At 37.4% G+C, this 27,234-nt stretch overlaps 4 protein-coding genes and 1 long non-coding RNA gene across 5 annotated transcripts; all 5 read right to left on the reverse strand.

The window, feature by feature from the left end:
* Positions 1-761: 761 nt before the first annotated feature.
* LOC137748445 (uncharacterized) lies at positions 762-3,169 on the reverse strand. The gene is made up of 5 exons (XM_068488595.1): positions 2,903-3,169; positions 2,218-2,477; positions 1,466-1,556; positions 1,189-1,264; positions 762-1,087 (listed from the first exon to the last, which is right to left on the reverse strand). The coding sequence occupies exons 1-5, from the start codon at positions 2,962-2,964 to the stop codon at positions 1,034-1,036; spliced, it is 543 nt and encodes a 180-aa protein (XP_068344696.1). The 5' UTR covers positions 2,965-3,169; the 3' UTR covers positions 762-1,033.
* A 1,229-nt stretch (positions 3,170-4,398) lies between these two features.
* Positions 4,399-6,483, reverse strand: LOC137748726 (uncharacterized). Its single transcript, XR_011070111.1, has 3 exons — positions 6,348-6,483; positions 5,785-5,941; positions 4,399-4,896 (listed from the first exon to the last, which is right to left on the reverse strand). It is a non-coding gene; the product is annotated as an uncharacterized lncRNA (long non-coding RNA).
* A 7,053-nt stretch (positions 6,484-13,536) lies between these two features.
* On the reverse strand, positions 13,537-14,580 carry LOC137749002 (uncharacterized). The gene is made up of 2 exons (XM_068489183.1): positions 14,270-14,580; positions 13,537-14,164 (listed from the first exon to the last, which is right to left on the reverse strand). Exons 1-2 carry the CDS (start codon positions 14,445-14,447, stop codon positions 13,914-13,916), a joined length of 429 nt encoding a protein of 142 aa, XP_068345284.1. The 5' UTR covers positions 14,448-14,580; the 3' UTR covers positions 13,537-13,913.
* Positions 14,581-18,847: 4,267 nt separating this feature from the next.
* LOC137749022 (phospholipase D alpha 1-like) lies at positions 18,848-22,639 on the reverse strand. The gene is made up of 3 exons (XM_068489202.1): positions 22,541-22,639; positions 19,676-21,566; positions 18,848-19,281 (listed from the first exon to the last, which is right to left on the reverse strand). Exons 1-3 carry the CDS (start codon positions 22,637-22,639, stop codon positions 18,848-18,850), a joined length of 2,424 nt encoding a protein of 807 aa, XP_068345303.1.
* Positions 22,640-23,791: 1,152 nt separating this feature from the next.
* On the reverse strand, positions 23,792-27,234 carry LOC137748523 (uncharacterized). The gene is made up of 9 exons (XM_068488688.1): positions 26,772-27,234; positions 26,055-26,147; positions 25,655-25,759; positions 25,410-25,562; positions 25,223-25,321; positions 24,972-25,100; positions 24,660-24,839; positions 24,399-24,515; positions 23,792-24,253 (listed from the first exon to the last, which is right to left on the reverse strand). Exons 1-9 carry the CDS (start codon positions 27,108-27,110, stop codon positions 24,068-24,070), a joined length of 1,401 nt encoding a protein of 466 aa, XP_068344789.1. The 5' UTR covers positions 27,111-27,234; the 3' UTR covers positions 23,792-24,067.

Consider the following 27,234-nt stretch of genomic DNA (forward strand, 5'->3'; position numbering starts at 1 on the left):
GTTTTGGCAAATTGAAAAATGGTCCAATCGGCTGCGAGGTCATTGTTTAACTTTTAATCCAGACCTAACTAAATTGTTGTTGCTTTCCCACCTAGAAAAAGATAGAGTAAATTGTAGCAACGGTTCCTCAACTTTAATCAAATTGGAGCAATAGTCCCTTAACTAAAAATTCATTATCATTGGTCCCACAACTCATCAAAATTTGTATCTATGGTCATTTTCATTAACTTAATAAAAAATTTTGTCAAAATGAGTTATGTTGGAAGGACCATTGCTACAATTCGGGTCCCTTAACTCATTAAAACGTGTAACTATGGTTCTTTTCGTTAACTTCGTTAGAATTTTATCAAAACAAGTTATGTTGGAATGACCATTACTACAATTGTGTTAAAGTTGAGGGACCATTGCTCGAATTGGATTAAAGTTAAGGGACCATTTCTCCAGTTGGATTAAAGTTGAGGGATCCATGGTAATGAATTTTTAGTTGAGGGACCATTGCTCCAATTGAGTTAAAGTTAAGAAACCATTGCTACAATTTACTAAAAAAGAAATGCACGGAAAGAAGCAAAAATGATCTTCACCAGCTCCGTCTCTCCTTCAACATAACCCTATTCATTTCCGCCATTGGTTCATTCAATCCAACGGACAAAAACAAACAGCAGCATAGGGAGAGAGAGAGAGAGTGCGGAAATCACTTCCCAAGAGAAAATGCACAAATTTGGTAGAAGGAAAGAAAAGAGGAGACATTGTACACACAAAGATCACTATGAATCTAGGCATACCGTTAACGTGTATAGCATTTTTCTTTCATACAAATTAACTGCTTCTGTATTCAGTTATCCGTGGCAGACGACATTTTCCACAATTCCATGGTTACAAAAGGGGGCAGAAAGGATGAAATATTACAGTTAAACTTGAAACATATGGTCATTGTATCGAATTCCTTCTTTGCCCCGTCCACATAGACACACCTCTGAGATTTACAAGGACAAAAGTTTCTTCCTGACGTTAAAAGGCGGATTCTGGTATTAATTCAATCGTACAGTCCCTCCTGCTCCCATACTTCCACCAGAAATTCTATCATGTCCTGCAAATACAAACCCAATTAGCACTACAACAGGGTGATGAACTAACTAAATGCAATACAAAAAATCAAGCAGTTCCCACCAAAGAAAGATGAGGGCTTACAGACAAAGGAATGCGCTGCGTGTAGGGCAACTGTCTCTGTTTTGTTCCAACCAATCGTTCATAGGTTGCATTCCAACTACAAAGGACATGGTCAACCACCGGGAGAAAGATAAGTGCAAATTAAAATGCAAAGCATAGTTTAATAAAATACTTCTACCAGATACACCTGCTTAAGGGATTTCATCAAGCAGTGAATACACTTATATTACTCAAAACTAATGAACCGAAACTCAAGATTCCAGTCACAACCTAAGTTATTAAAGCACAAGTATCATACCTTACTCTATTTTCCCGACTTTTTGGAATTTGATTCCTAGGGTTGCCACTTCCGATCCACTCAAGCCTGTTCTGGTTCCAGAGAACAAGACCTGCAGTTACGAAATGTTGCAAGTCAATAACCTATACACTTACAGATATGAAAGCTCACAAGAGCATGAATGATCATTATACCAAATCAGAGTAAAGGTAGGTGAAAAACACTTCCAGCACCGTAAGTAGATAATACATAGCATAAACATCATGAGTGAGGTTATATATAGATACATGACATAGAAGAACAACTATACTTCGCAAATAATAAGAACATACTTTGCAAATTTTAAAATTTACTTGACCTATTCACAAGCATATTAAAGCCAACGGTTTATCTGAAGAAAATTGGTCGTGTCAATGTCCATTTGTGAAACCTTGTTTAACCTGTTAATGAGATAAGTTGTAACTTAACTATCAAATTTTCCCCTCACCAAACATCTCATCCAAATTCTATTCACAACGCTTCCCAGTTTTCCTCAAGCCTAACCACTTCTCTCTTAGTCAGGCCTCTACGTTTAGCAAATTATAGCATCTCAAGTTGGGCAAAGCACCAAGGGGACTTAGAAGCATATATTTACTACCAAAAAAAAAGTTTTATGTATTACAACACAGATCCTGTTTGGTTCGTATTAATTCAATATGACAAGCCACAAAATACTTACGGACAATTACCAGACCAAAATAAGAATGCTATAAAAACATACAATGAAAACTTGCCATTATTTACAAAGTCGGAATGGCTGCTCATGCTACTACCAGCCACACTGCCATAGTTGGGGGTCTGGTTGGATGTGCTGATGGATGAGACACTTCTCTGGGATTGAAAGGCGCTATTGTCCAAGTCATAAGTACTGCTGCTCCAAAACTCATCTGAGATGCCCTGTTTCTTAACACTTCGCCCTTGAATTCTCAATCCCTTCGAAGGCTCATCGACAGCAGTAATTGGTGTGGATTTAGTGCAGCATCCAAAACAACCACTGCTCTGTTTAAACCCAGGTTAAATCACATTGCACAATAAACTCCACCAAAACACAAACTAAACACATTTCAAAGGGATTTCATTCAACTTATCTGCAGAACTCTTGAGGTAAAATTACTCAAAATCCAGCTGAGCTTGCCACTGTTACCATAAAGTCTTCAAATTTTTGAAACCCAGATCGTAAGTTTCTTGTTTTTTAATTACTTTTTAACCTAAGCTTGCAATTTTTACCAAAAGTCCTAAAATTTTCAGAACCCAGATCATAAATTTTGTTACTTTTCAAGTATTTTCAATCTGACAATCAAAATTTTTACTACAACCAAGTCAGAATCAAGTCAAACCTACTGATTTTGGAGGAACCCAAATGCAAATAACTACCAAATATAGCAGATATTTTCCCGCGAAGTGTAATCGAGGACTTACCCCGTGCAAGCGAGGAAGTGGCGGATCCAGGCTGCCATGGAGGTGTTGAGAGTCGCCGCCATGGAGGCTCTGCGTCTGGAGCTTTGCCGGGAAAATTCAAAAGCTAGGAATCGGTTTCCATCCGCGAAAGAATTGGTGCAAATTTGGAGGGTAGGGTTTCCGGATTTACAGGGAAAATTGGGAATCGAATTGGCGAGACAGTGAGGGGGAAAATCCGCGTGGAAAAGAATTGGGGGAATCCTTGGTTTTGATTGGTAGCTTTTGGATTAAGTTTTTTAATTTATTTAGTGAGATTAATTACTTAATTAAATACATAAGTGACCCTTTAATACACTAGTAAAAATGTATTGAGCCATTACATGATAATGTGAATTCAAACTTATACTAATCTAACAAATTCCTATCGACAAAAAAAAAAATAATAATAATTATTTAAATACGCAGCAACTGATGAAAAAATTGAACCCCACGCTCACGTGCTGTTGTCGCCTGTTGGGACGTCTGCTCAAGTGCTGTTGACGCCTGTTGGAACGAGAGACGACGTCGTTTTGAGTTTATTTAACGGGAGATAAATTGAACTTGAGTGCAAGGCCACGGATTTGTTAAGAGCCATTTCCTTCCTTTTAGGCAGCTTCACTCTTCGACTAGTACTTGTTAAGAGTACATAGGTAGAATTTGCTCCCAAAACCCGGCTTGTAAGAAAAGGCTCGGAAGGCTCTTGAGCCACTATGGGATTTGTCATTTTTCCAACATGGGACAATTAGCTCGTATTCCTAACACGATCACATAATCACCAACAAGAAAGTGAATTGATCTTGACCAAGCAGACGCATTATCTTAACTAATTGGCCGGATCCACGCATTTTGGTTGTTGATGACAATATTGAATGTCCGACAAACATGCATGATTGGCTCTTTTTGATTTAACAAAAAAAATGATTGGCTATTTTTGCATTTGTTTTTGTTAAATAAAAAAGGATGGTTGTTGCTATCCACACTCATTTTTATTTTAATAGATTTCTCTCAATTTTCGATATTCGGATTCAATGAATTACAAAAAAGAAAGACAGAATTTAGCCACTTAATACTACGGTGTAATAATATTCCTCTTCACTGGTAAGTGAGAGGTCTAAGACTTGACTCTAACCACAAGCAAATTTAAACTACATTATTACCAATTTATTGTGAGGCTAAGCGCACTCCCCCACCCCCTTAATCTAGATAATATCATTGTTCTTAAAAAACAAAAAAGACATAATTTAATAAACAATGTATGAGAGATAAAAACGAATGTGAGAATAATCGACTCATAAGATATATAGAGAAGGCTTTGCCTTTCGGGTATGACAAACGAGAGAGAGAGCTGGTAGACCTGCCTGCCTGATTTCTAAAGTTACAATTTTAATTTCATTTTCTTGAACTTTAAGCTGGTAAACTTTGGTTCCATATGATCGTTTGAAGTGAAATATGGAAAGTTGCAACTTGCAACAAGCAGATTCAAAACTACGTTTCACTTTCATAAGGTCTAATTCCAGAAAAATCAAAAAAATAGGCGTTCTTTACAACTCGAGCCATCCCATTTCCAGAATCATATATATTGAACACGTAAAGGTCGCTGCCAATGAAATCTCTAGCACAGCCGGTCTACACGATACCGGAAAGGCGAGGGAGAGACGGAGTTGCTTATGTAGTAGCAGATCAAAAGCTAAAATCCGAGAGAAAAATAGAATAGCTTATAACATTTTGAATATGCATGACAGAACAACCAAAGAAAATAACCTAAAAACTCGGAAAAAAAAATTGGATGAAGTTTGCTGTCGTTCTGTTTCAAATTTTGAAGCTAATTGGCGTTTCTGGACAGCATGGATGCCAGCCGCATCCTCCATCCGAGAATCGTAGAGGGCATAGAGGGTTCTGGCTTTTGGGGTATCAGAGTGGCCAAACCTGCATGCACGCTGTGACCGGAGTTGTTCTTGGCACTAGTCTCTGAATATCTGAAAATAAGACAAACTTTCATATGGATACATTGCCGTAAGTTTGATACATCACATTTCTTTAAGAAGTTGATCAATTGCCGTAAGAGAAAGGAAAACCGATCTTGGGGGGGCACGCGGGTGGGGGGCGGTGGGTGGAACCACCCAAAAGGACATACCAATATTACAGAATTCAACAGCAACTTACACATAGGTCGGATAATATTTAATCAGCGAACTAATGAAGAATTCAAAAGCTATCTTCCTATCAGAAAAGATTATCATGATAGATACACTCGCACAAAAAACTAGACATGGAGCATTCAAGCTAGATAAAATAGTGTAAAAGATAGCAACTACCAGCTCACGAGTTAAATTAGACAAGTCAGTAACCTAAATCCTCGATTCCTAACTCCATTTATCTCTTCTGGCCAAATTGATGACCTAAAGCATTTGAAAATCCAGGATTATCGTCATATGGATAGACTGTTAAGTCCTAGACTCAAAAATAACATTTAAATATACAAAAGGAGGCTCCTAGGCACCTTGTGCAGGCCTTCCAAATGAAGGTAAATGCCCGCAAACAATAGGAAACTGATATTTCGTGTGCTAAACCTGCATGCCTATGCCAAGAAGAATCCAAGGATAACTTTGTAAAACTACCCGAAGGAAGATGTACAACAATTTTACAAGAGGCAACGGTTTCCCAGCTTTATAAAAGAATTGGATTGAGAGCGAGAGAAACTAAATTTGTCAAACAAGTATTGTTCTTTTCTATATTACGGGGTGCTTAACATTGAAGATTCTGAATATGACTTTTCCTTTAAACTGTGCGCAATAGAAAAAAAATTCAAAGCAAACATACAAATGTAAACACAAAGAGAAATTAAAGCGCGAAAGGGATCATACATGGAGGACACTGTTCCTTCATATGCCAATGTCGACATGCCCTGTCTTTGCTTATGCTTGGGGTTGGCTGTGCAAATCACGAAAACACGCCCGCGACGCTTAACTGTCTTACAAAACTCACACATCTTCTTCACAGATGAACGCACCTTCATGGCTACTGATGAAAACACAAAAACAAAAACTTAACAACCCATCAAATTCAGCAGCCATCCAATCCAGCTCGAGACGAATAACTCGAAACAGATAATGGTTGCCAAACTGCGAATTGAAAAAGCTGCTTGCAGAGCAGTCAGTCACAATTTCAGATTTTGCAAATGAAACATCCCAATCCATAATATATTCACAAATACACATTTAACCAATAAAGATGCTGACTTTTGGATTGGAAATTAAAAACCCTAAATACCAATTTATGAAAGGGGAACAATTGGGCCTTGTGCAAGAAACCCTAGAAGCATATAGAAATGATTACTGTAAAATAATTGTAATTAGCAGAGAGGATTAAGCATAACTAAAAGCTGAGACTGTACACGTATTTCCGTACATCAATGGAGGACAAGTACCTGGTGGCTGACGGCGGCGTTTGGCTGGTAAAGAATTGCACCGCCTCTCCTTTCAGTGAAGTGATTGCTGCTTCTCTGTCTTCTTCTTCTGCGTCTTGTCTGCGCACGAGAGCGTAAAACCTCTGCTCCCGCGAACTATGTTGGGCCCAGTTTGTAGCCCAATTTGTGGTGGACTCAAATCTTCCTCGCAAGGCCCATATTTACTTAAACCTGTTTGTTTGTTTTTTTTTTTTTTTTGTTGTGAAAATAGGAGATTTTGGTTGGTCCCTCACATATAAAGAGCTATTCCTTTTTTAATAGCAACGTGACATTATTTTTGTCACATCCCGGCCCGCTCCACTACCGTAGCACGATATTGTCCGCTTTGGGCTTACCATTCCCTCACGGTTTTGTTTTTGGGAACTCATGAGCAACTTCCCAGTGGGTCACCCATCATGGGATTGCTCTAACCCCCTTCTCGCTTAACTTCAGAGTTCCTACGGAACTCGAAACCAGTGAGCTCCCAAAAGGCCTCATGCTAGGTAGAGATGAGAATATACATATAAGGATCACTCCCCTGGGCGATGTGGGATGTCACAATCCACCCCCTTAGGGGCCCGACGTCCTCGTCAGCACACCACGGCCAGGGTTAGGCTCTGATATCAAATTGTCACATCTCGGCCCCGCCCGGGAGGGACCGCTTCCCGGACCCGCTCCACTACCGTAGCACCATATTGTCCGCTTTGAGCTTACCATTCCATCACGGTTTTGTTTTTGGGAACTCATGAGCAACTTCCCAGTGGATCACCCATCATGGGATTGCTCTAGCCCCCTTCTCGCTTAACTTCGGAGTTCCTACGGAATCCGAAACCAGTGAGCTCCTAAAAGGCCTCGTGCTAGGTAGAGATGGGAATATACATATAAGGATCACTCCCCTGGGCGATGTGGGATGTCACAATTTTACTGTTTACATGTTATAATCAGAATTATTCTTCCTTTTTATCATCATCTAAACACCAGCTCTAGAAAAATTCATTCGATTAGGAAACCATTTAGTTATTAAAATGAATCAAACAAATTGATGGTTTATTATGAGAATGCTATTTATTATCATATTCGTCGAATCAGGAAGTGAAAATAAAGAATCAATATGGGATTAACTAACCTCCCGTAGTTGATGTGATCATGAATTTTCAAGTTTTGGATTACAAATTCTAATGTGAAAATCACGGTAGTTTTTATTTGTTAAATATGTGCTAACAAACACATGAAAATTCATGAGTCGTAACAATTCCAACACCAATGTTTAAGTAATCACTGAAAAGATTAAAATCAGCAAAATTTTAATTTTCATTCTTTGTAAGTAAACATATAATAAAAGACAACCTGGAACCAACAAAGTTCCCGTTTTTTAGATAAACTTGTCATAAATAGTAAAAAAACCTATCACTCCTTCCCTTTTCTCATCTCACTTCTCAAGCACTTAGTTTAGAGATGCATCATGACTAGATGAACATGACCATTGACTATGGCCAGTGCTCTTAAGTTGATGGCAGAGGCAAACAAAACGTGGGAGTCTAAGTGATCAATCTTTAGGGGTTGAAATAGATTAATAAAGAAGTCAAAGATAATAAACAAATAATTCTTGGTACTTGGTTAAATGGCATGTAATATGCCACACACATCGCTCATTTGGAAGTGTTTTTAAAATGATCTAAAGCATTTATGATAAATGTGTTTCTTGTAGCAAGCACTTCAAGTGCTTTTTAAGGATTCATTTGTATTTTAACTAAAAATTAGTTCTAAAAACACTTATATTAAAAGCGTTTTTAATCATTTTAGAAGAATTTCTAAACGAGCCATAGACAAGCATGATTATAACAGAAGTTAATTAGTAAAATGTTTTCCACTGGATTGATATAATTTGTTGGCAAATTACAAACAAATGCGTTTGATTTGCGGAATCTAAAAGAATAGTTTTATATGCTAGGGAAGTTCCAACATTAATTCGTGATTATGATTTAACTCTCGACGTCATGGTCACTAATCAAAGAACAGTTAGGAGGGATTAATTTTAACTAATTATCAACACTACTGATAGTATTGCTTGCTGACGATCCTTATCTTCACCGACAAAACATTTACTTTAGCTATTTTTGGGTTAAATAATTAAGCTAATTTAGTGGTGAACAAATTGATTTTCTATGAGCAATGTTTCGGTTTAATCAAAATACTATCACGTACATGAGGTTAATATTACTTTACTCAAATTATACCAAGTCTATTTTATTATTTCACTAATATAACTTAAAAATAATGCATACCAATTATGTCGTTTATTCTTATTACGATAAGTAAAATAATACATTACATAATTTTGTATTTCCGTAGCAATTGAAAATAAGATGTGAGAAATCAGTTAAGGTGGTTCGTGGACATATGAATCGAAGACCTACGAATGCTCTGATTAGAAGATGTGATTATGAGACATAGGCTCATGACAAAAAGGAGAGGAAGACCTAAGAAGACTTTGAAAGAGACCCTAAGACACGAGTACTTAGAGCTAAAGGAAAATTGATCGCCTAGTGTTCTAATACCCATACAGCTAAACCCACTTATTAGAACAAAATTTTATTGTTGTTGTTCTGGTTGTTACCTTAGGCAAGACGAAGTTTTCCTAGGTAGCCTTCATCTTTCCCACCTATATGTCATACATGAAGTCATTTTTACTAATAAATCAAACATCTTGGCATTTGATTCGTTGAAAAAAAATATTATATGTTTGTTCTACAACATTCTAGTAATCATTTTTTAAAAGTACATTATGGCAAAAGCCACGATGAGGTAATATGTGCACATTGTGGCAATTAAAGTACTAATATTAGAATAAATTTTTGTTAATTAAAGTTAATTAAAGCAAAAGCAGCGGGTCTTTTTGAGAGAGGATCATCGCCAGATCTTCTTTGTGATGATTCCGAGGATCTTTCAATCACATCTATTCATCGTATATCGTGCGATTAGTTTTTATCAAGTACTATTTATATTCAATTTTGAATAAAAAATTAACAATAATTTTTGACCGCATAATATAAGATGAACGTGCCATTGGAACATCCCTAAAGTCCTCAAAAAAGACCCGACGAGGAAGGGTCTTTTTATTGACTAAGGGAGGGCCATGAGCCATCGATGGACCAATGAGCGGAAAAGCCACTCCTCTTTCTTTCACTTTAACTGTTTACACTGTATATAGAAAAATGTTTTTAAAGTTGATGAGATCATTGAGAAAGTGGATGGAGGAAGCATCTAACTATAGATTTTGCAGATGTCATGCTCCTTTTTTACATTGCTGTTGATGGGGTCAACGTAGACCTAAAAATTTCTTGCACAACACATTAATTTAGCACGAAATGATACAAAATAGCAAGTTTTTAATTAACTCGTTAACGAGTCAGGTCATTTTTTGGTCACATTTGTCAAACCCATTAAAAGAACAAGTATGACACCTAAATAACATGAACACGACCAGTTTGTCGGATCTAAACATTAGGCATGACAATTTATTGCATGACACATTAACCCGACATGAAACGACCCAACTTGTTAACGAGTCAGGTCATTATCAGTTCACCTGTTAAGAACCTTTTAAAATAAATGGTTTGTCATGACACGATCTATTAAGATAATGAGTATAACATGAAAACGACACAAACACGACAAATCTAACATGCATGACTTATTAAGTTTTGTGAAACATTTTGAAAAATCATACAACCCTTAAGACGTTGTATTCATTTTAAGTGAACTTGCACATATTAACCACAAGAAGCTTTCATCAATTTTAGGAACAACGACCTCCGACCAAAATTGCATCAAATTACTTTTCTAAACATCTTAATGGTAGCTAAGCATTAAGATATTTCGACAATATAAATAGGTGATTAATAATTCAAACCTGCATGCATAATATCACAAGTAAATTGAAAGAAACTACATATTCTTGCTAAGGCTTATAACATCGCCCTAGCAAATGAGATTAATTATTAACAATCATAAAACAAAATATTATTAAAAACAAAGATAGATGACACCTTGTAAATAAACTTGAGTTGTCAAAAGTTCCGAAGTAATGCGTTCTAACCCTCTTTTTCCCCCAAAACCCTAATGCCTAAAATGCCTTATTTATACTACTATATAATTAAAATCCTTACTAGAAAATGTATTCTAAAAACTAGTAAACATAATAGAATAAAATAACTAGGAAATACATTCCTACTTTAACTCTGGGAAATCTGCTCAGTGACAAATCAGCCACGTTTTTGGACTTCTAGAGCTTCAAAACAAGTCCAAAATGACTTGAATTATAGCTTGAGATGTCCCGAATATAATTGCAGAAGGCCTCAAATCCAAAAGACATCACCTTGGAGGCCAACAAGCCCAAATAAGCCCAAAACATCATTTTGACAGCACTGCGCGCTGCTCCTTTATTTCATCGCCATAAATAAAACGCTTGGTAGAAAATTATTAAACTTTAATACGAGTAAGTTGAGAGACACATGAATGTCCTTCAATTGAAAATACTCCAAAATTCATTCATTTGATCACGTTTTACTCAAGATGAAATTGAATGTTCTACATTAAGAATATAAATCAAAGTATTAAAATTCTCACAAAATAACCACTAAATTATAACTAAGAATAGGATAAAATATATAGTATAATATCAACTCATTACTGTGTACGTTGGCAATTTTTTATCCTTAGGATTGGCTCACGCATTAGCTAGCCAATGCCCTTGTGCAGGCTTTTGACAAATGACTTGTCCAGTCAAAACCCTAATATCTAGTGCATGATGAGGCCCTTAGGGGTACGAACAAAACACAGAGACAAAGTTTTCAAATTTCATTGGTGGGACTGATTTGGTGACACTCGAATGAGTAGGTTCCAAAAACCAAAAGTTTGAATATTTTGGAAGATGCAGTAGCTAGTTTGTGGCAAATTGTAATTAAATAACTGAACAAAACAAAATTAGAATTAGATAATAGAAGAAAATAAAGATGGGGACGTATATGTCACATATGGGACGCAGCATGATCCCCCACAAGGAAAAATGCAGAAACAGAAAGACAAAGATGCTGATTTGCAGAATCTAAATGTTCCAAAACAAATGCAAAGTAGCCAACCAACAAAATTTTCAGTTGCCCATCCTGCTTAATTCTACAGGGTTTTGCTGTATTTTATTCTCAATTGTATTCTTAACAAGAACCTATACTATACTTAGGTTAGAACGCACGCGATTATACAATACTTAAGTTAGAACACATGTAATTATACGTAGTCATTATGCTTTAACTTGAGGACTTAAAACTCTCCGGTTGATGTATCATAGGTCAAAGTAATCGGGCTTGACGATGTTTTATTTATATGTCCCTGTTGATTAGGAATAAATTAATATGCTAAGATGGAGATTAGCCACTAGTAATTATATGTTTTCTGTATAGGTACACATATAGTTGGCTTTGCTTCATATCCATGGTTTATTTAGGTCAAATATGCAAAAGTCTTTGTTGAATTGATAGATGAAGCATCCTGGCACATGGCTGTGTTCGCACTGCATGAACCCTCGCATGCAAAAGCATGTGAACCCTCGCATGCAAAAGCATGTGATATATGTACAACACTCCACAATGTCCAAACCCTAACCAGTGGTGGACAGGTCCAACTAAGCATGCATGTGATATATGTAAAGCACTCCACAATGTCCAAACCTAACCAGTAGTGTACGCAAGTGACGTTTTATCACAGTGATAGAAAGGTATTGAGTCTTTGCATGACAGTATGGGTTCGAACTCCTTTAACGGCTAATCTAACAAAATTTATCGTTTGACAAAACAATAATAAAAAAAAACAGTAGTGGACAGGTCCAACTAAGGCTCAAGACATGAAATAGACCACCCAAAACAACGCTTTGTTGTAAAGAAATTTGTATTCAGTTGATTAAGAATATTTATTTTTGTACTCAAAGTTTTGAGTTCAGGTTTGCTTTCTCAACATTGCTTCCACAATAATATAAAAAGAACGGCTTTGCTCCTTGGAAGTTGGCATCCCTCTATTATGCACACGTGTTCAACAGTGTAGCAAGTAAGTAGAATTTGTAGGAGGAAAGTGTTATTGACACTCCAAAAATTTCATTCTACACTCCTCAAGTGTATTTTTCTTTTCAATATAGAAAGTTTGGAGTGTAGAATGAGATTTTTGGAGTGCTAATAACAATTCCCTTTGTAGAAATGTATCGAGATAGGATCATTGCCGGATACTCTTTGTAAGAATCCCGGGGATCCTTTAATTATGTTCGTTTATCGTACATCGTACGGTCATTTTTCGTCATGTACCGTTTGTGTTTTATTTTAAATAATATAATTTAAAATAATTTATGATCGCACAATGTATGATGAAAGAACATGATTAAATAGATCCCGAAAATCCTCATAAAAAAGATCCGGCAAGGATCCTATCTCAAATGTATCGAGTCTTTTCTGACCTACATGAGAGTCTGAGACACCCTAAAGAGCAATGCTCAGCTCCTTCCTTTCCTTATTAAGTTGTCAAGCATTCTACAATTACAAAATTTTTATCCGAACAATTACAAATTGACATAGAAATCAATCCTTAAAAGAATTTTTTCTGCATACATGTCAAACTGTTTAATCTTTATTCCATGTCCCAACCACCAACCCAATGTCACATATAAGTCACATTGTCATCGCAAAGACTTTGCCTAGGGTCAAGGTTTCTCAGTTACCTAGAAACCTACCAAGTCATAGGATTGTATAAGCCTGTTGGAACTTGTCACACTATTTTGCAATTCAACCATTTGTTTTCATCTTTTGGTTGCTACTTGATGAATTGAGATCCATTCTGGTTCTTTGTGTTCAAAGTTTGCAAATTGAGAGATTCGAACATTCAATTTTAATCCTACGATTCCATTAGTCTCTCTCACTGATCCACTTCCTAACAATTCACAATTTTGATTGGACCAGATCTCCTTTTCTCTCTTGAACGGTTCAGATCTCTTGATCCGTGGGGTCTGTACACAAAAATCCATCTCATTCCTTACTTGCTAGCAATACTTGCAAAAAGGCTGAATCTTTGTTAAAATTTCTCAGTTGCCTAATAAAATCACAATATCAGGATTTTCTAGTATGTATTGACATATAATGTATTACGCTATTGTAATTATATATCGAACCATACATTACTCTCGTGTATACCATAGTATGCCAACATCAGAACTTAATAGAATTTTTCTTAAAATATCAACAAAAGTGTTGGTATTAACAGAAGATTCCACCATGAACCCAATCAATTTACAAGAAGAAACATAAAACGGCAGCAACTAACCAAACCTGTGGAACCCAGCACTACATACAAATTCCGAATATTCCTTCCAACCTACTTAACCTATCATCAGCAAAAGAAAAAAAACTAAAAATTTGTACAAATTAAAGAGAGAGAGAGAAAAAAAAAAAAAAAGACTCGATCTTTACAGAAAATCAACCCCAAAATATACAGAACAGATGTGGGAATTCATCAGTACGAGTAGGCCAATCGGTGACAGCCACGATCCCTGAGAATCCCATTGTACAGAGCCGCCCGATTAGCAGGCATGGATCCTCTGTATTTCTGGGAAGTTGCAGAAGATAAAGAAGAAGATGAAGATTTGGAAGAAGCAGTGGGAATTATCTGGTATTGCCGTCTAAACTCTTGATTGTCTCCAATCGGATCCACGACGTCCTCTGCAAAGTGCACCCTCTTGTTCTTCTTCCTCCTCTTCTTTCCATCTGCAAACCCACCAAGAAAAACAAAGTCAGCCATGTATGAAACTACAAAATTAACCTTGAAACGAAGAAAACAGAGTGAAACAGAGGAGTGAATGTTAAGCATACCAGAAGATATACAAGATCGTAGTATTTGAGGGGAGGACTGATGGGTAATTTGATCAACTGGGTATCCGTGAGGATTGGGTAGGCATTTCTGGAGGCGGAGGGCGAGGAGGATGAAGGTGCCGGAAACCGCCATGGCGGTGGCCAAGACCACCCCTTGAGAGCCTAACACTGAAGACATGGTCTTTTTTCTGTGTTTTTTTCTCTGCAAGAAAACCAAGAAGTAGGAAGAAACAGAAAACCCAGTTGGGATATGGAGGCAGATAAAAGAAACAGAAACCAGAAAGAAGTAGAGTTTAGATGAAAGAGGGAGAGAGAAGTGTGAGTCTTATAGTGGTATAATATAATGGGGGCAGAGGAGGGGAAGATAAATAGTTATGGCGGTGCGGTGGGAACAACATGTGAATATGATACCGAAATCAAACGGATTATTTTATTGTTATAAATTTCTTTGATCAATCATTGGTCATGAGTTTTTGGAATGATATATCATCTGTATATCTCTACCTCCGAAGTCCGAAGTCCGAAGTAGACGGACTCATAAATCCGAGTTATTTGAGAGAGAGAGATCAGGGCCTGCGTTTGTACGTGAGGTGGACCCGTGAGATTGACTAATGAAGCTATAAGATTTAAATTGAATGGTTCGAATTTATTGAATGGTTGGAATTTTCGGATCCGTTAGCTCTGTAGACAGAGATCTGGATATGATCTCATTCTGAGTTTTTCTTCTTCTTCATTTATTTTTTTTATTTTTTTCAGTTTAGATTGGTAAAATACTAAAATGTAAATGTGGGTTGCCTTGTGTGTAAATGTCTAATTTCATTTTTTACAAAACGGGTTCGTTTAGCTTTCATAAGAATCATTTATGTTCTTAAATGCTTTGTTAGAGAGTGTTTTGATTCTCCGCTTAGTATTACAATATAATGACATTATTTCTCACTTAGTGGTGATAAGTGTTAAGTTAGATTTTCGTGGATAATAAGTTTGATATTCTCAATTTATAATGACACACTCATTATGTGAAGTTAATCCAAATTTGTCATTCAAATACGTTGAAACTTTTAATAAAAATAAATAGATATTCATGGAAAAGCACTTGAATGATGCTTCTTCAAGAATTGCTTGTATAACCCAAAAACACTTTTAAGTCTTTTTACAAACAATATTTTAATCATTCTAAAAGCAGTCTCGGCAATATTTTAAAGCACTATAATGGGGACTTTTGCTCGTGCACCACACGGCAATGCTAAACGAAAAAGAAACTTCCATGATGACGTCAATTGCTTGTTCGGAAAATGGGGAAAGGAGTGGGACTCTCTACCTCAGCATTACTTTTTGTCACTTTCAGAGTCTTATGCAATGCGAGGGTTAATCTGGAATCGTAGCTACGTGCAACGCACCTTCCGAACATCAATGGTTAGCCATATAAAGTTTTGATCGAATTTCTGATCAAATGAAAAGCGTAACCATCTAGACACTATCTCAAAAGGATGATCGTTTTATGATTGATTCTTGAGTTTGACGACGGATTGAATTTGATTGTAAAGGAGCAAAAGCGGTATAAAATGAGGTCCAATTATTACGTGTTTTTTTTGGCTTTGAATATAGGCAGCCGTTGTCATGCATGACATGTCAGGCCGTTCCATGCCAAAATATTGGAGTTCTTGGTGGTCAGATCTAGTTGAAGATAGGAAAATGACTTGGGGCCAATGGAGGTTTCGAGGGCTAGAGCTTGGGAGTAGTAGGAATACACTTTTATCATGACATTTAGGTTAATGAGACAACAATATGTATATATTTATCTTTCGTATCATTGTATTATTAGTACAGAATATTACGGTATGTGCGCGTTATGTTATTCTTCTAAAACTTCGATGAGAACAATAGTAATAAAATATAAATAAATAAATAATACGTAAGAAGCTTGCAGCAAGCACATGCATTCCTCAGCAGTTAATATTCCCCAGTCAGAAAGTTACATGTGTGGCTTGTTAGGTTCCCAAAAGCCAATAACCAAAAGGCCTCAGATTGTCGTTGGATATTGGCCAAATAAGAAGACTACATATATAAACAACATTATGGGGAACATATAATTGGTTAGAAATTATTTTATATTTTCAGAGAGTTTGGGTAAGATAAGGAACAAGCATATATCTGCCCTTGATTATATTGGCGGGCGTTCAAGGAAGGAGAAAACTTTGCAGAGATGAGAAGATAGAATTGGGGCAATATGTCTAACCTAAAATAGTTGATCGGATAAAGATTCAAATACTTTGTGATAATCAATATATCAGTCACTTATTGTAAATAGAAAATATTTTACACGGCCGTTCGTATTGTGTCTCACCTAACCTAAACTTGACCCTACTATATTAATTCTAATATCTCTTACGAACAACCAACAACAACAAAATTTAATCCTACTAATAGCCATCTCCATATAGCGGAATAAGACTTTGTTGTTGTTTTTTTGTTGTTATTGTTGGCTGTTCGTAGATATTAGAATCAATAGAGTGGGGTCTAGTTTGTATTGGGTGAAACACAATACAACCGTGCTCGCTATTGGTGTGAATAAGCCGCATGGCCAGCTGGTTTGGAAGGATGGACCATAAATTTTCATGATTACGAGTTAGACAAGTTAGAAGTTTAATCACAAAAAATGTTTTAATTTATGATATGAGCTAAATGTGATATGCATGTGAGTGTCTCACTCATCATATAACACACTTATTTTCTTCTTCTGGTGCCAGTCGTATTGTTGACCCGGACGACTTTATGTGAACACAAAGCCACTAGGCTACAGGGAGAGCGGCAACAATGACTGTTGATAATATATGTTCCATGTTTTTTTCGTCCAATTAGGAGGTTTTTGAGAGGGAGAGATATGAAAGGGTGTTCATGAAGATGGTCTCACTCATCAAAACCAATAATTATCTTCGAAATTTCTTATCAACAAAAGCAGTGATGTTGAAAACTAAAAACAACTTCAACCGAAAGAAAAGGAAACTTAAGAGGGAAAACAAAATTCTTTTACAAGGACAAATTTGTGAAGAGGAGGTAGGTGAGGAGGGTGTTGAAAGATATATAGTGATATTTGAGAAAATTACAAGCATAAAAATACCACAAGATACAACTTATATTAATCCACTTATGTTGTAGTAACATATATCTATACTATTATTAACAAAACACTGTTTGTCAACCAAAAACTCATTAAATTACAACATAACTAAATTTTAAAAACAAATTAATCAAGTATGGATAAATGTGTCAAATAACTAATTAAAACAATAAAAAAAAGTTTAAAAGAAACCCACGTTCCACTTCAACCTCCTAGTCTTACTCCCCTAAGAGCAAGTCCACACCTAAAAATGCGATGGCGCTCAGCCCATTTGATCCACTCAAATGAATAGTAATTGAGTCCCATGAACAATAATTGGTCAAATGCATCTCCACCCCTAAAAAATGCGCTGACACCTAGCCTAGTCAATTCGTATTAATTTTTTTATAAAATATGTGGCATATTTCGGTGAACTAAAATATGTGGCATGTTTTGGACAAAAATACCCTTCCCTTATTCAATATTTTTACCATCCAATCCCAGAACAACCTAATCTTCTATAATCTCATCACATTTCACAGCTATACTCCTCAACCGCAGTCGTAGTGGGACGAAATCTCGACGTCTCTACATCTCAACATCTTCCTTGCTTTGCCCCTCCCATTTGCTTCATCTTCCTCGCTTCACCCATCCCACTAAGCTCGTCTTGAGTTTTTCGCCGTTCGGAGAAAACCCAAATACCACAACCCAATTGAAAATCGGCCGGCGAGATCAATAGAGAAGCAGAAAGGGTCGATCGTCCTTAACATTGAAGATCAACAGTAGTAGCGGAAGCAGCATCGACTTAGCGGGCTTTGACATCAAGCTGACGCAAGCCTGACGTTAGATGGCTTGGCTCTTGGGTCTGTCGATTTTGGGCCGGCCTATTGCCTGGCTTGGGTTGGGTGCTAGCCTATTAGGCTGGGGTGGAGCAAAAAAGGGCAGACTGGTCCATTTTTTGAGCTGGGTGCCAACCTAAAAAGTCCCCTATGGACTTGCTCTAAGGTCTTCATTTTGAGGACTTATCAAATGCATTATTAGTTACAAGATTGTATTAGTTTATATCCAAAAGCTTATATTATAATAGTTTAAAGCCACAAAATTAATTAAATTGTCAAATATAAGAAGCATTTGAATCTAAACTAATATAATTTTTTGAATAATATATATTTGGTCCTCACGAGTCTTCAAAATGAGTACTTCAGGAGACCAAGACTCTCAAACACCCCCCTCCTCCTCCTCCTCCTCCTCCTCCTCATTCCATGCCCATTTTTTTTATTCAGAAAAGATTCTAAAAAAAGTGATATAAATATCTTTATAAAAATAATAGACAAATTTAATCACACAAAATAATAAAAAATATAGCAAATTATCCGATCTAAGAGAATTCTTGTCATAACTATACAAGAATTGCTTATTATATTAACACATATTTACACTGCATCTAGCATAAAAAAGTGAGAAGAAACCTTAGATTATTACTAAGTAGTGAGTATTGAAGGAAGCAAATCAGATTTCGACCCGAGAATTCGAGCCTTGGTGTCCGGAAAAAATTCTGTTCCAGGCAACTCCGTGACCTCACCGTCTTCAGTAACTGCAATGGGGTAGCTAAGCAAATGCCCTGGCAAGTCACCATCTAATGTGTCACATGAATAAAGGTCCCAATGCTGGTCTGCAATTTGGTTCACCTTTCTAAAGCATTCCACACTTTCTGGTTCAAGAAAGGTGTCATCAAGCAGCCCTAAGTGTTCATACCACAACGACATTCTGAGGCCATGAATTTGTCCCCGGGCCGGCTTTCCAGTGGAAAGATGGTAGGGTTGGTAGGCTCCCATCGCAATCTCCGAATCCCTGGCTCCATCCATTGATCTCTGGTTGATGTTGGCTGATCCAATGATTATGTACTCATCATCAACTGCAAATTGTTCAAGGCATTTCAAACACTTCAATTAGTACATGTTTATGTTGTCTACAATCCATTATTCTCTCTGCATGGCGTTTGCTCTTTTTAAAAGGTGGGCATTTCAAGAAAACCACATTTCTAATAAATTTTATTCAACTTTGATCGCATACATAGAGAGAGTTGTTATGAGTGTAGAATTGTTATTTAGAGCTTTAATTTTAGGTTTTAAGTCTTAAGTTTGAGCGAATTTCAGACTTAAAACCTAAAGTCGAAGCGAGGAGTAATCAATCGTATAAAAAATGAGGTCAAAACAAAAAACATTGATGAGAAATGAGGTTCAACGCATCCGTTCTTTAGGTTAATGAAGAGATCAAATTACTAAGAATGTGATAAAAGCTTCGCTTACCTATCATCATCTTGGCATGAACATAGATCATGAACCGCCTTGCTTGCTGCGCTCGACTGTAATCCGAACCAGGTTCTGGTTTTTCCGGAGGTTCATATTCTCCGGGTAGCTTCTTCTCGCGGTTACCAAGGCAAAAGAAAGCCAAATAGTCCTTAGGGTTTGCCTCAATCCCCTTGGCTTTGAGAGCTTGAACGATGTCCCTATACATCATATCCATCGTCATCCTCTGCCAATGCAATATTGCCTGAACCGTTTGGCTTTCCGGGATGCCCTCTGGCCACATTGGCATCACAATGTAGACTGTAAATCTTTCTCCAGCTTCAATCTTACTAACAATCTTGAGTGACAGTTCCTTTGGGATCAGATGCAAAGCACCAACCTCCTCTACTTTTAGGGTATCATAATCTGAATGCCATCCGAAAGAGCTTCCAAGAAAGTACTGATTTTCAATGTAGATAAAACTCTTTGCGCGCCGAATGGCATTGATATAAGCATCCTGAATGCTTCGATCAATCACGTGATCTTTCCCGGTGACAAGGCCTGCCCTGGCGGCATCTTCAGGGGAGTCAGGGAATCCGAATGCAGCTCCTCCATCGATGGAGCGAAACAACTGAACAGTCCACGTCTCATGGTCTTGAGGGAGCATAACTGGAGATGGCGGCATAAATGTGTCGTCAAGCTCTGTGAGTTCAACAAGCAAGTCCTTCCCTCCTTGCTTCCTCCATCTTTGCTCGAAATTGAACAAGACGTCCCATGCAATAGGCCCTTCCAACCGACAATGTATGTCGTGCCAAGGCTCCCTTGGACCGCCTTTTGCAATCGACGCTCCCTCAAAATTAGGCTGATGAAAATCATTCTTGTGGGTTGTGTCTAAAGTCCTGAAAATTGGATGTGAAGGAGTGTCATATCTCCCATCACAAAGATCAATGCCACCAATGAAGCTCACAATCCTCCTCTTTTCCAACCCTTCTCCATTAGGCAGTTCACTGTCCACCACAACAATCTTCTGGTGATGCGTAAACATGGTGGAAACCTCTAAATCCTCAACAATGCTATTCCCGTTGTCAGGGTTTCGGGGACACAACACGCAGTGAACTGCCGTTTTGTGGAAGTAACTTTCAGTGTTTTCATCGTGAGTAGCCATCACTCCATCTCTCTTCAGCAACTTCACTGAAGTTCTGTCATCCCACACAAGCATTAGGACTTTCACTCCTTCATCTGCTTTCTTCTTAAGAAGCTCTCCGAGGGTCAAATCGCCTCCCAGGATTTGACTGTTCGGGTCCCTTACTAATGTGATTTTAGTATATACAGACCAACCTGCTATGTATATCAAGTGTTTTGCATTAGAAATGGCATGAAAAATGTCTTCCCAGCATCGGTGCTGGTCATAACACATGGAACCGGCAAGAGGGATTTTCGGTGTGAAATTTTTGGGGACATGAGCATTTTGGTAAAGGGTAACTCTGCAACCATTTCTCTGAGTGAAAAATGTGTATGGAACTCCTTGGAATTCAGGACTTCTTATTCCACAAGACCAATTCAAATCCTGGTTTACGTTAAAGAACTGCAACTTCACATGAATTTTTGAATGCAGAGGTTTGTTGTTGTGATGCATGATCTTAAGCCATCTGTCTACTTCTTTGCCATTGAGGAGTTCTGCTGCCGGCATGTAAGCCCTTCCGATAACTTTGGCCCCAAAAGCTTTGTCTTCTTTGACCGAGAAAACAACATTTGAAGTCATGTGTGCACAGTAAATATGAAAAGATTCACGCCACTGGGGATTTTTCGTTGAGTTTTCAAGCAGTCTAGTTCGTCCAACTCTTACATTTTCTAAATCAATTGTTGCATAGAGTCTGGAACCTTTCCGTAGCCCTACTGACTCTCCAAGAAACTGCAGTGAAATTAAATCATGACATTTACTGAAGTTAGATTTTTCACATTGTGAAATTAAGTCAAAGAGGTCACACGACCCGTTCATGATTTTTTTTGGACAGCAATTGTGAAAGTACCAAGATAAAATTCGAATAGGATGAAGTGCATGCTGACATTCTTCGAGTGTTGATAACAACACTCTAAAACTAACTGTGAGGTTTCAAATACAAATCAAACGTTCAGTTAGTAAAATGTCGCAAAATGAAGTTTAAGTGGTCAAGCTTTATACAGTTCAAAGCTCATGTAGCATTGCTATAATTTTTCTAAAAATGCGGTGACTCGTGAGTCATTTATGGAGGATCAAGATCCTCTCCTGAGCAAAGGGTGAGGATCCTCCTGACCAAGCCCATCGGGTAGTTGAAATTTTATCCAACAGCTACAATTATTATAACTTTTAGAAGGGCCCCCTATTTGTAACCGTTGGATAAAATTTCAACTGCCCGATAGGCTTGGTCAGGAGGACCTCACCCTTTGCTCATGAGAGGATCCTGATCCATTTATGGACATAGATACAGTAAATGTTACTGTAGTTGCAGCCACTTTGCAGGATGAAATCACACAACCAATAAACATGGAAATTCGATTATATCCTAATGAGTTTTTCAGAAAAAAATTGTCTTCCGCAAGCAAATTTGATAAGTGATATTTCGAATAAGTGTTTACACATATACTGTTCTTTTCAAAGAAATGATTTGTCACAATATGATATTTATTGCATAAGAAATTAATAATGAGAAATTTTGGATCATATTTGATTTGTTAGAGATAATAATAATAATAATAATAATATATAAATCTAAAGCAAAACAAATTTAAAGGAAAATAATTATGACTTGATCATCAAGTTTTGAGAAGGAAACATTAAAAACTCAAGTAACATGACAAACAACACAATTCAGAAAGAAAGAAAGAAAGAAAAAGGAAGGTTTATACCTTGCAGAAGAAAATACAGCAACCACCAGGCATGAGCCTGTCAACCTCGTAGATGGTTGCATGCAGTACTCCATGCAGGAGCACTGGTTTCGCCACCATATCGATCTCTCGAACTGTATCTGCAAATCGAAGACGGGCTAGCAGCTCCGGCAATCAACGAAATCACAAGTAAATTTTATGCTGCTGCTGACACGAAGAAAACTTAAGCATTCAAAAAACTTGGCTAGGAAGGAACACCAAGTTCTGAATTTTGGGACAAAAGGTGAGAACAAGAACATGCAAGTCAAACAATCACGAAGAATAACGGATGAGATTGTATTAAGTTGTCACTTCCTTAAAATAATGTATACATATATGCACACATACACAGAGACATAATGTTTATATATGTATATGTATATATATTATGTGAAACAATGGGGAGAAAACTGTCGAAATAATATATATATTTCCTAGTGGTTTCGTTTTATTTTTCTATTATATGGAGTGGTTCGTGGTGGTGCAGGTAAAAATACTATTAGATAATATAAAAATACTAAGATATGCATTGGTGGTGCAGGTAAACAGCCATGCAATAGGATTAGCACGTTATGGACGGCGGAGATTAGGTTAAATTCCTATTCAAAAATCAAAACTTGCTCTAGTTTTAATTATATTTTTGAATAAACATTCTACCATCCTAACTGTCTCATTCAAAATTGGAGGCTTCTAAACAACAAATTGATTGCTGAAAAAGGTGATTAGCTTGATGGAAAACGTGTTAGGCACGATACTTGTACCATGTATCATGTAAGTTATGTGATACAACTCTTTGTGTCAACTTATTATATGAAGTTATTGTGGTTCTCAAATTTTTGACATTTATTAAAACATGATTATCGAAGTTATTTCAATTTTGAGATTGCTTTGTGTTTACTAACGCATACAATTTATTAAAATGTGAATTCCAAGTAAAAATTCGTAATCCAATTACTGACTGGAAAATTAGGAATCAAATCAACTATCAATTTCCTTCCGCAAAGTTTTTGGTTTTATTTTTTATTTTTTGACGTGAACATTTGGCACGATGAAGTGCTTATTGTGTCGCGCAATTTTTCTTGGGCGACGAAATATGCTTTGTTGCCTTAAGTCTTGTCTCCCAAGCAATTTTTTCTACTAGTGCAAGTAAACATGCAGGTTGAGAAAACATGAATAAATAAACCTTCTAGTTGATCATCAAGGGTTTTATTTAAGGTGTCACATTGAAATTAATTAATATTCTGCAGCTGATTTTGAGGGTCAATATGTGAACTGTTCTCACAGGGACGTGAGCGGGCCAACCAACCGTAATTGATTGATTATTTCGGTGAGATACTCATGCATCTGAAAATTCATGAAATTCAGCCTGATTGTCTGCAGGTTGCTGAACATTTTCCATATCATTGAGAATTGTTCGCCACAAATTAGCTAAAGCAACAGCTGTTTTGTTCATCGTTACAAACGGTAAAGTGAAAATTGTGTACAGAATCGTGCGTGTTGGTAATGGATTTACAGTGGCAACGACAAACGATACGAAGATGGGTCAGAACTAAGATCTCGAGCTACCTGGAGAAGGTGTTCAATGTTAATGTCTGGATAGCGCTGCAGAAGTTTTAAGTTTGCCACAAAATCGCCGCTTAACAGTCTACTTTTCACGCATAGCAGCATTGCGCAACAAACTTTTAGAAGCATATCCTGCAGAAGTTGTTTTTCGAAGACATCATTGTTTGTTCATGACGGCGCATCACCAAAGTAAAAATGAGAAAGAAAAGAGGAAAACTGATCCCAATACTGACTACTGAGTTACTAGTACACAGAGAGACGGGGAGAGAGATAATACCTGCACACCAAAAGGGCTGCTCAATAGTGAATCCCAAATTCTCAAGATGGTTTGGAAGTTGAATTCTTGTGTAAGTAGTAATGTGATCCACCTGAATCCATAGTATTGCGGTTTCACCTGCATAAGAGGGCATAATTTATAAGCTACAAAGTTAGGCGCAACATAATATGTTGAAAAGGGCATCTTAGTTCAACTTCACCACAAAAATACGAAAAAATGGTTAATGTAATTCTTGTAATTCGCTTTGATATAATTTTTTACCTTTGTACTGAACTCTAGATGCCTCCACAGTTCTTCATCGTTGGCTTTCAATAATTCTGACAAGCGGGAGAGAGTGGAGAGTATACCAACTGCACTGTTATCCAGTTGTTCGCAAAAGTGATCCACTGAGTCACTCAAGAGTCGGACAAAACAAGAGAAGCTATCTGCTTCTGCATTTACCTGAAGAATGAAACCATCCTACGGGTTTACATCTTTTTACACTTGAACATTAGAAGGATGTTATATCAAACATTTATAAGACAAAAGACATCTAATAAAAAGATGAGAAAAATTTCCAGGCAATTCTCTTACAGCATTTTGCTCATTCGGGTCAGTACTAAAGACATAGTATATTGGTGCCAAGACCTCATTCATGCCTTGCACGTAACGGATAGCTGGATTTAGTTTTGCAAACAGCAGAAGAATGCTTCTCATTGATTCCTGAAAAGGGAAAGGCAGTAAGGATCCGGTTAGTGACACTGTCAGTCTATTTGCCGGACATCTGAGACAAAAACAAGGGCACAAACTTAAGAAAAAGAGTTTATTCGGTGGGAATCAAATACCCTGTGTTTCCTGCTGAATGATGACTCCCCTGAGAAGAATTTCAGATCCGGGTGTGTTCGTTGCAAATCGCGGTCTATCTGTTCTGCAATCTCTGTATGCTATAAGTAAACATGTAGCAGGATTGACGTCACCTAATCATACAGAAGGAAGCCAAGATACAGTCTTATAATGAAAAAGGCATTTTACCTGAAAGTATTGATGCCAAACACTAGCCTTACCAAGGCTTAAAGGGTGATCTTCCTCGGAAATTTCAGATCGCTTCAGCGGTCCATCAACATTGCCGTCAGCAGGCTGATCGCAATAACTCAAATCACCAATTTTTCTCTTTGTGATTTGTGACTGTCTAGATTCAAGATTTTGATTAGTGCATAATAAACATTAACAAGAGTAATGTATAGTTTGGTCACTAGGAAACTTGGTGAGCATCTTACAGGACTCAGGAGGAGCTCCTCTTTAAGCTTGGCATATTTTTGTCGGTTTTCGATCAGTTCTTTTTCCCATAAATCCCGGGAAGGAGGTAGATAACCCAAGAGCAGCTGTGCGTATGAAACGTAAGGACAATCATTAAATACTAGCCTTATTCTCCTATTCGTAAAGCATCTAAATCGTCAGTCAACAAGTTACTTGTCATCACTGGCGATTTGTTGTTCAAAGGTTTGAAATTCAATACATACACATCTACATTGATAATTTGATATACACATACGCATAAAATCCAAAACAACAAATTCACCTCATAAGTAATGGTTGTGGTCTGAAGATCTGTTAATTAATCTAGTTGGAATAAACAACTTTACATTGCAAAAGCTGCTAGTGAAACTAAGTCGGTACCTTCCAGGCTGTTGCGCGCAAACCTCCTCCATCCGGAAGCCCTGAGCTAGCGATTCTTTGTAACTTTTCCAAATTTATCTCTGGCTGAGAAAGCTAATTGATAAAAGAAAAATACATAAAAATCCGAAAGCAAATAATTACCGGGGCAAAGAAAAAAGAAGAAAACAAACAACAAATTGTAAAGCCTGTTATGATTTCTACTGTTTCTGCAGAAATGTATGTAAAAATGATCAACAAACTATCAACATTGTCTTGTTTTGTTGGTTGCAACTCAAACAAAATCCACAAAGACAAAGGATTTGAGTGCGGTACTACTATTTTCCTTCATCCTAAATATCTGCTACATATCCTAATGTTACACCTTAGATGGACGTGGGCGTAGCCACGCATTTGCTAGAGCGAATGTGTTTCTCTATGCATCCGAGTCTGAATCCTCTTCTCCTCCACTTAGATTAGTTTTAAGTAAAATGTTCCTTATATTCCAAAAAAAGAAAGATTACACCTTTTGACTACATTGTGAAATCTTTCAATCTTTGTCTCAATTTCCTGGTAATTTACACAAAAATTAAACCTACTAAACTCCAGAAAAAACCCTAATTAAAAACGAAAAATAGATAATAAACAAACAAATCAGTTATTTAAGTTTTAACAAAAATCAATTAGATTAATAAAAATGCAATCTTTTTCTCTGTTCTTTCTCACTTTTCAAATTCTCACCTCATACTCAAGATCAGACCTTTTATCATCCGCCGCAATGGCCGCCAGCACCGACAACGAACCCGACCCTTCTCTTTCGGGTCTCTGCTGGACCCTCAAATCCGATTCTCTGTTCAACTTCTCATCATCAAAATCCTCGTCCTCTTCATCAATCTGACTCTCTCTGCCCGACCCGTACCCGTTTGGCAGAATCATTTCGAGCTCCTCGCCGGAATCGAATACCAGATCGGACCCACCATTTTCTTCCGCTTTGTTTTCGAATCCCGCGACCAGGCTGCCCAGTCGGTCCGGGAAAACTCGCTTGGTCTTTTCGGGGAGCTTGAGCTTGCCTTTGAGCATGGCAGCCGCCGAGTTCACACCGAACCGGTGCGAGTGAGGGAGCGAGTTGGGTTTGTGGGTTAGTTGGCGATTGCACTGGAATCGGTGAGAGTGGAGCGAGAGAGAGGGTTTTGGGGGGTCACGA

Source organism: Pyrus communis, chromosome 10 (genome assembly GCF_963583255.1).
Source record: "Pyrus communis chromosome 10, drPyrComm1.1, whole genome shotgun sequence".
Lineage (NCBI taxonomy): Eukaryota > Viridiplantae > Streptophyta > Magnoliopsida > Rosales > Rosaceae > Pyrus > Pyrus communis.

Excerpts from the sequence above, each read along its gene's own strand:
- LOC137749002 (XM_068489183.1), bottom strand. The coding sequence starts at position 14,447 with ATGTCTTCAGTGTTAGGCTCTCAAGGGGTGGTCTTGGCCACCGCCATG. Across the intron at positions 14,165-14,269 it reads ACGATCTTGTATATCTTCTG|ATGGAAAGAAGAGGAGGAAG; the intron begins GTATGCTTAACA and ends GTGGGTTTGCAG.
- LOC137748523 (XM_068488688.1), bottom strand. The coding sequence starts at position 27,110 with ATGCTCAAAGGCAAGCTCAAGCTCCCCGAAAAGACCAAGCGAGTTTTC. Across the intron at positions 26,148-26,771 it reads GGTCTGATCTTGAGTATGAG|CTTTCTCAGCCAGAGATAAA; the intron begins GTGAGAATTTGA and ends TTTATCAATTAG. Across the intron at positions 25,101-25,222 it reads CATTCAGCAGGAAACACAGG|GAATCAATGAGAAGCATTCT; the intron begins GTATTTGATTCC and ends TTCCCTTTTCAG.
- LOC137748445 (XM_068488595.1), bottom strand. The coding sequence starts at position 2,964 with ATGGCGGCGACTCTCAACACCTCCATGGCAGCCTGGATCCGCCACTTC. Across the intron at positions 2,478-2,902 it reads CACTTCCTCGCTTGCACGGG|TGGTTGTTTTGGATGCTGCA; the intron begins GTAAGTCCTCGA and ends TAAACAGAGCAG. Across the intron at positions 1,088-1,188 it reads CGCAGCGCATTCCTTTGTCT|GACATGATAGAATTTCTGGT; the intron begins GTAAGCCCTCAT and ends TTGTATTTGCAG.
- LOC137749022 (XM_068489202.1), bottom strand. The coding sequence starts at position 22,639 with ATGGTGGCGAAACCAGTGCTCCTGCATGGAGTACTGCATGCAACCATC. Across the intron at positions 21,567-22,540 it reads GCTGTATTTTCTTCTGCAAG|TTTCTTGGAGAGTCAGTAGG; the intron begins GTATAAACCTTC and ends ATTTCACTGCAG. Across the intron at positions 19,282-19,675 it reads TCATGCCAAGATGATGATAG|TTGATGATGAGTACATAATC; the intron begins GTAAGCGAAGCT and ends AACAATTTGCAG.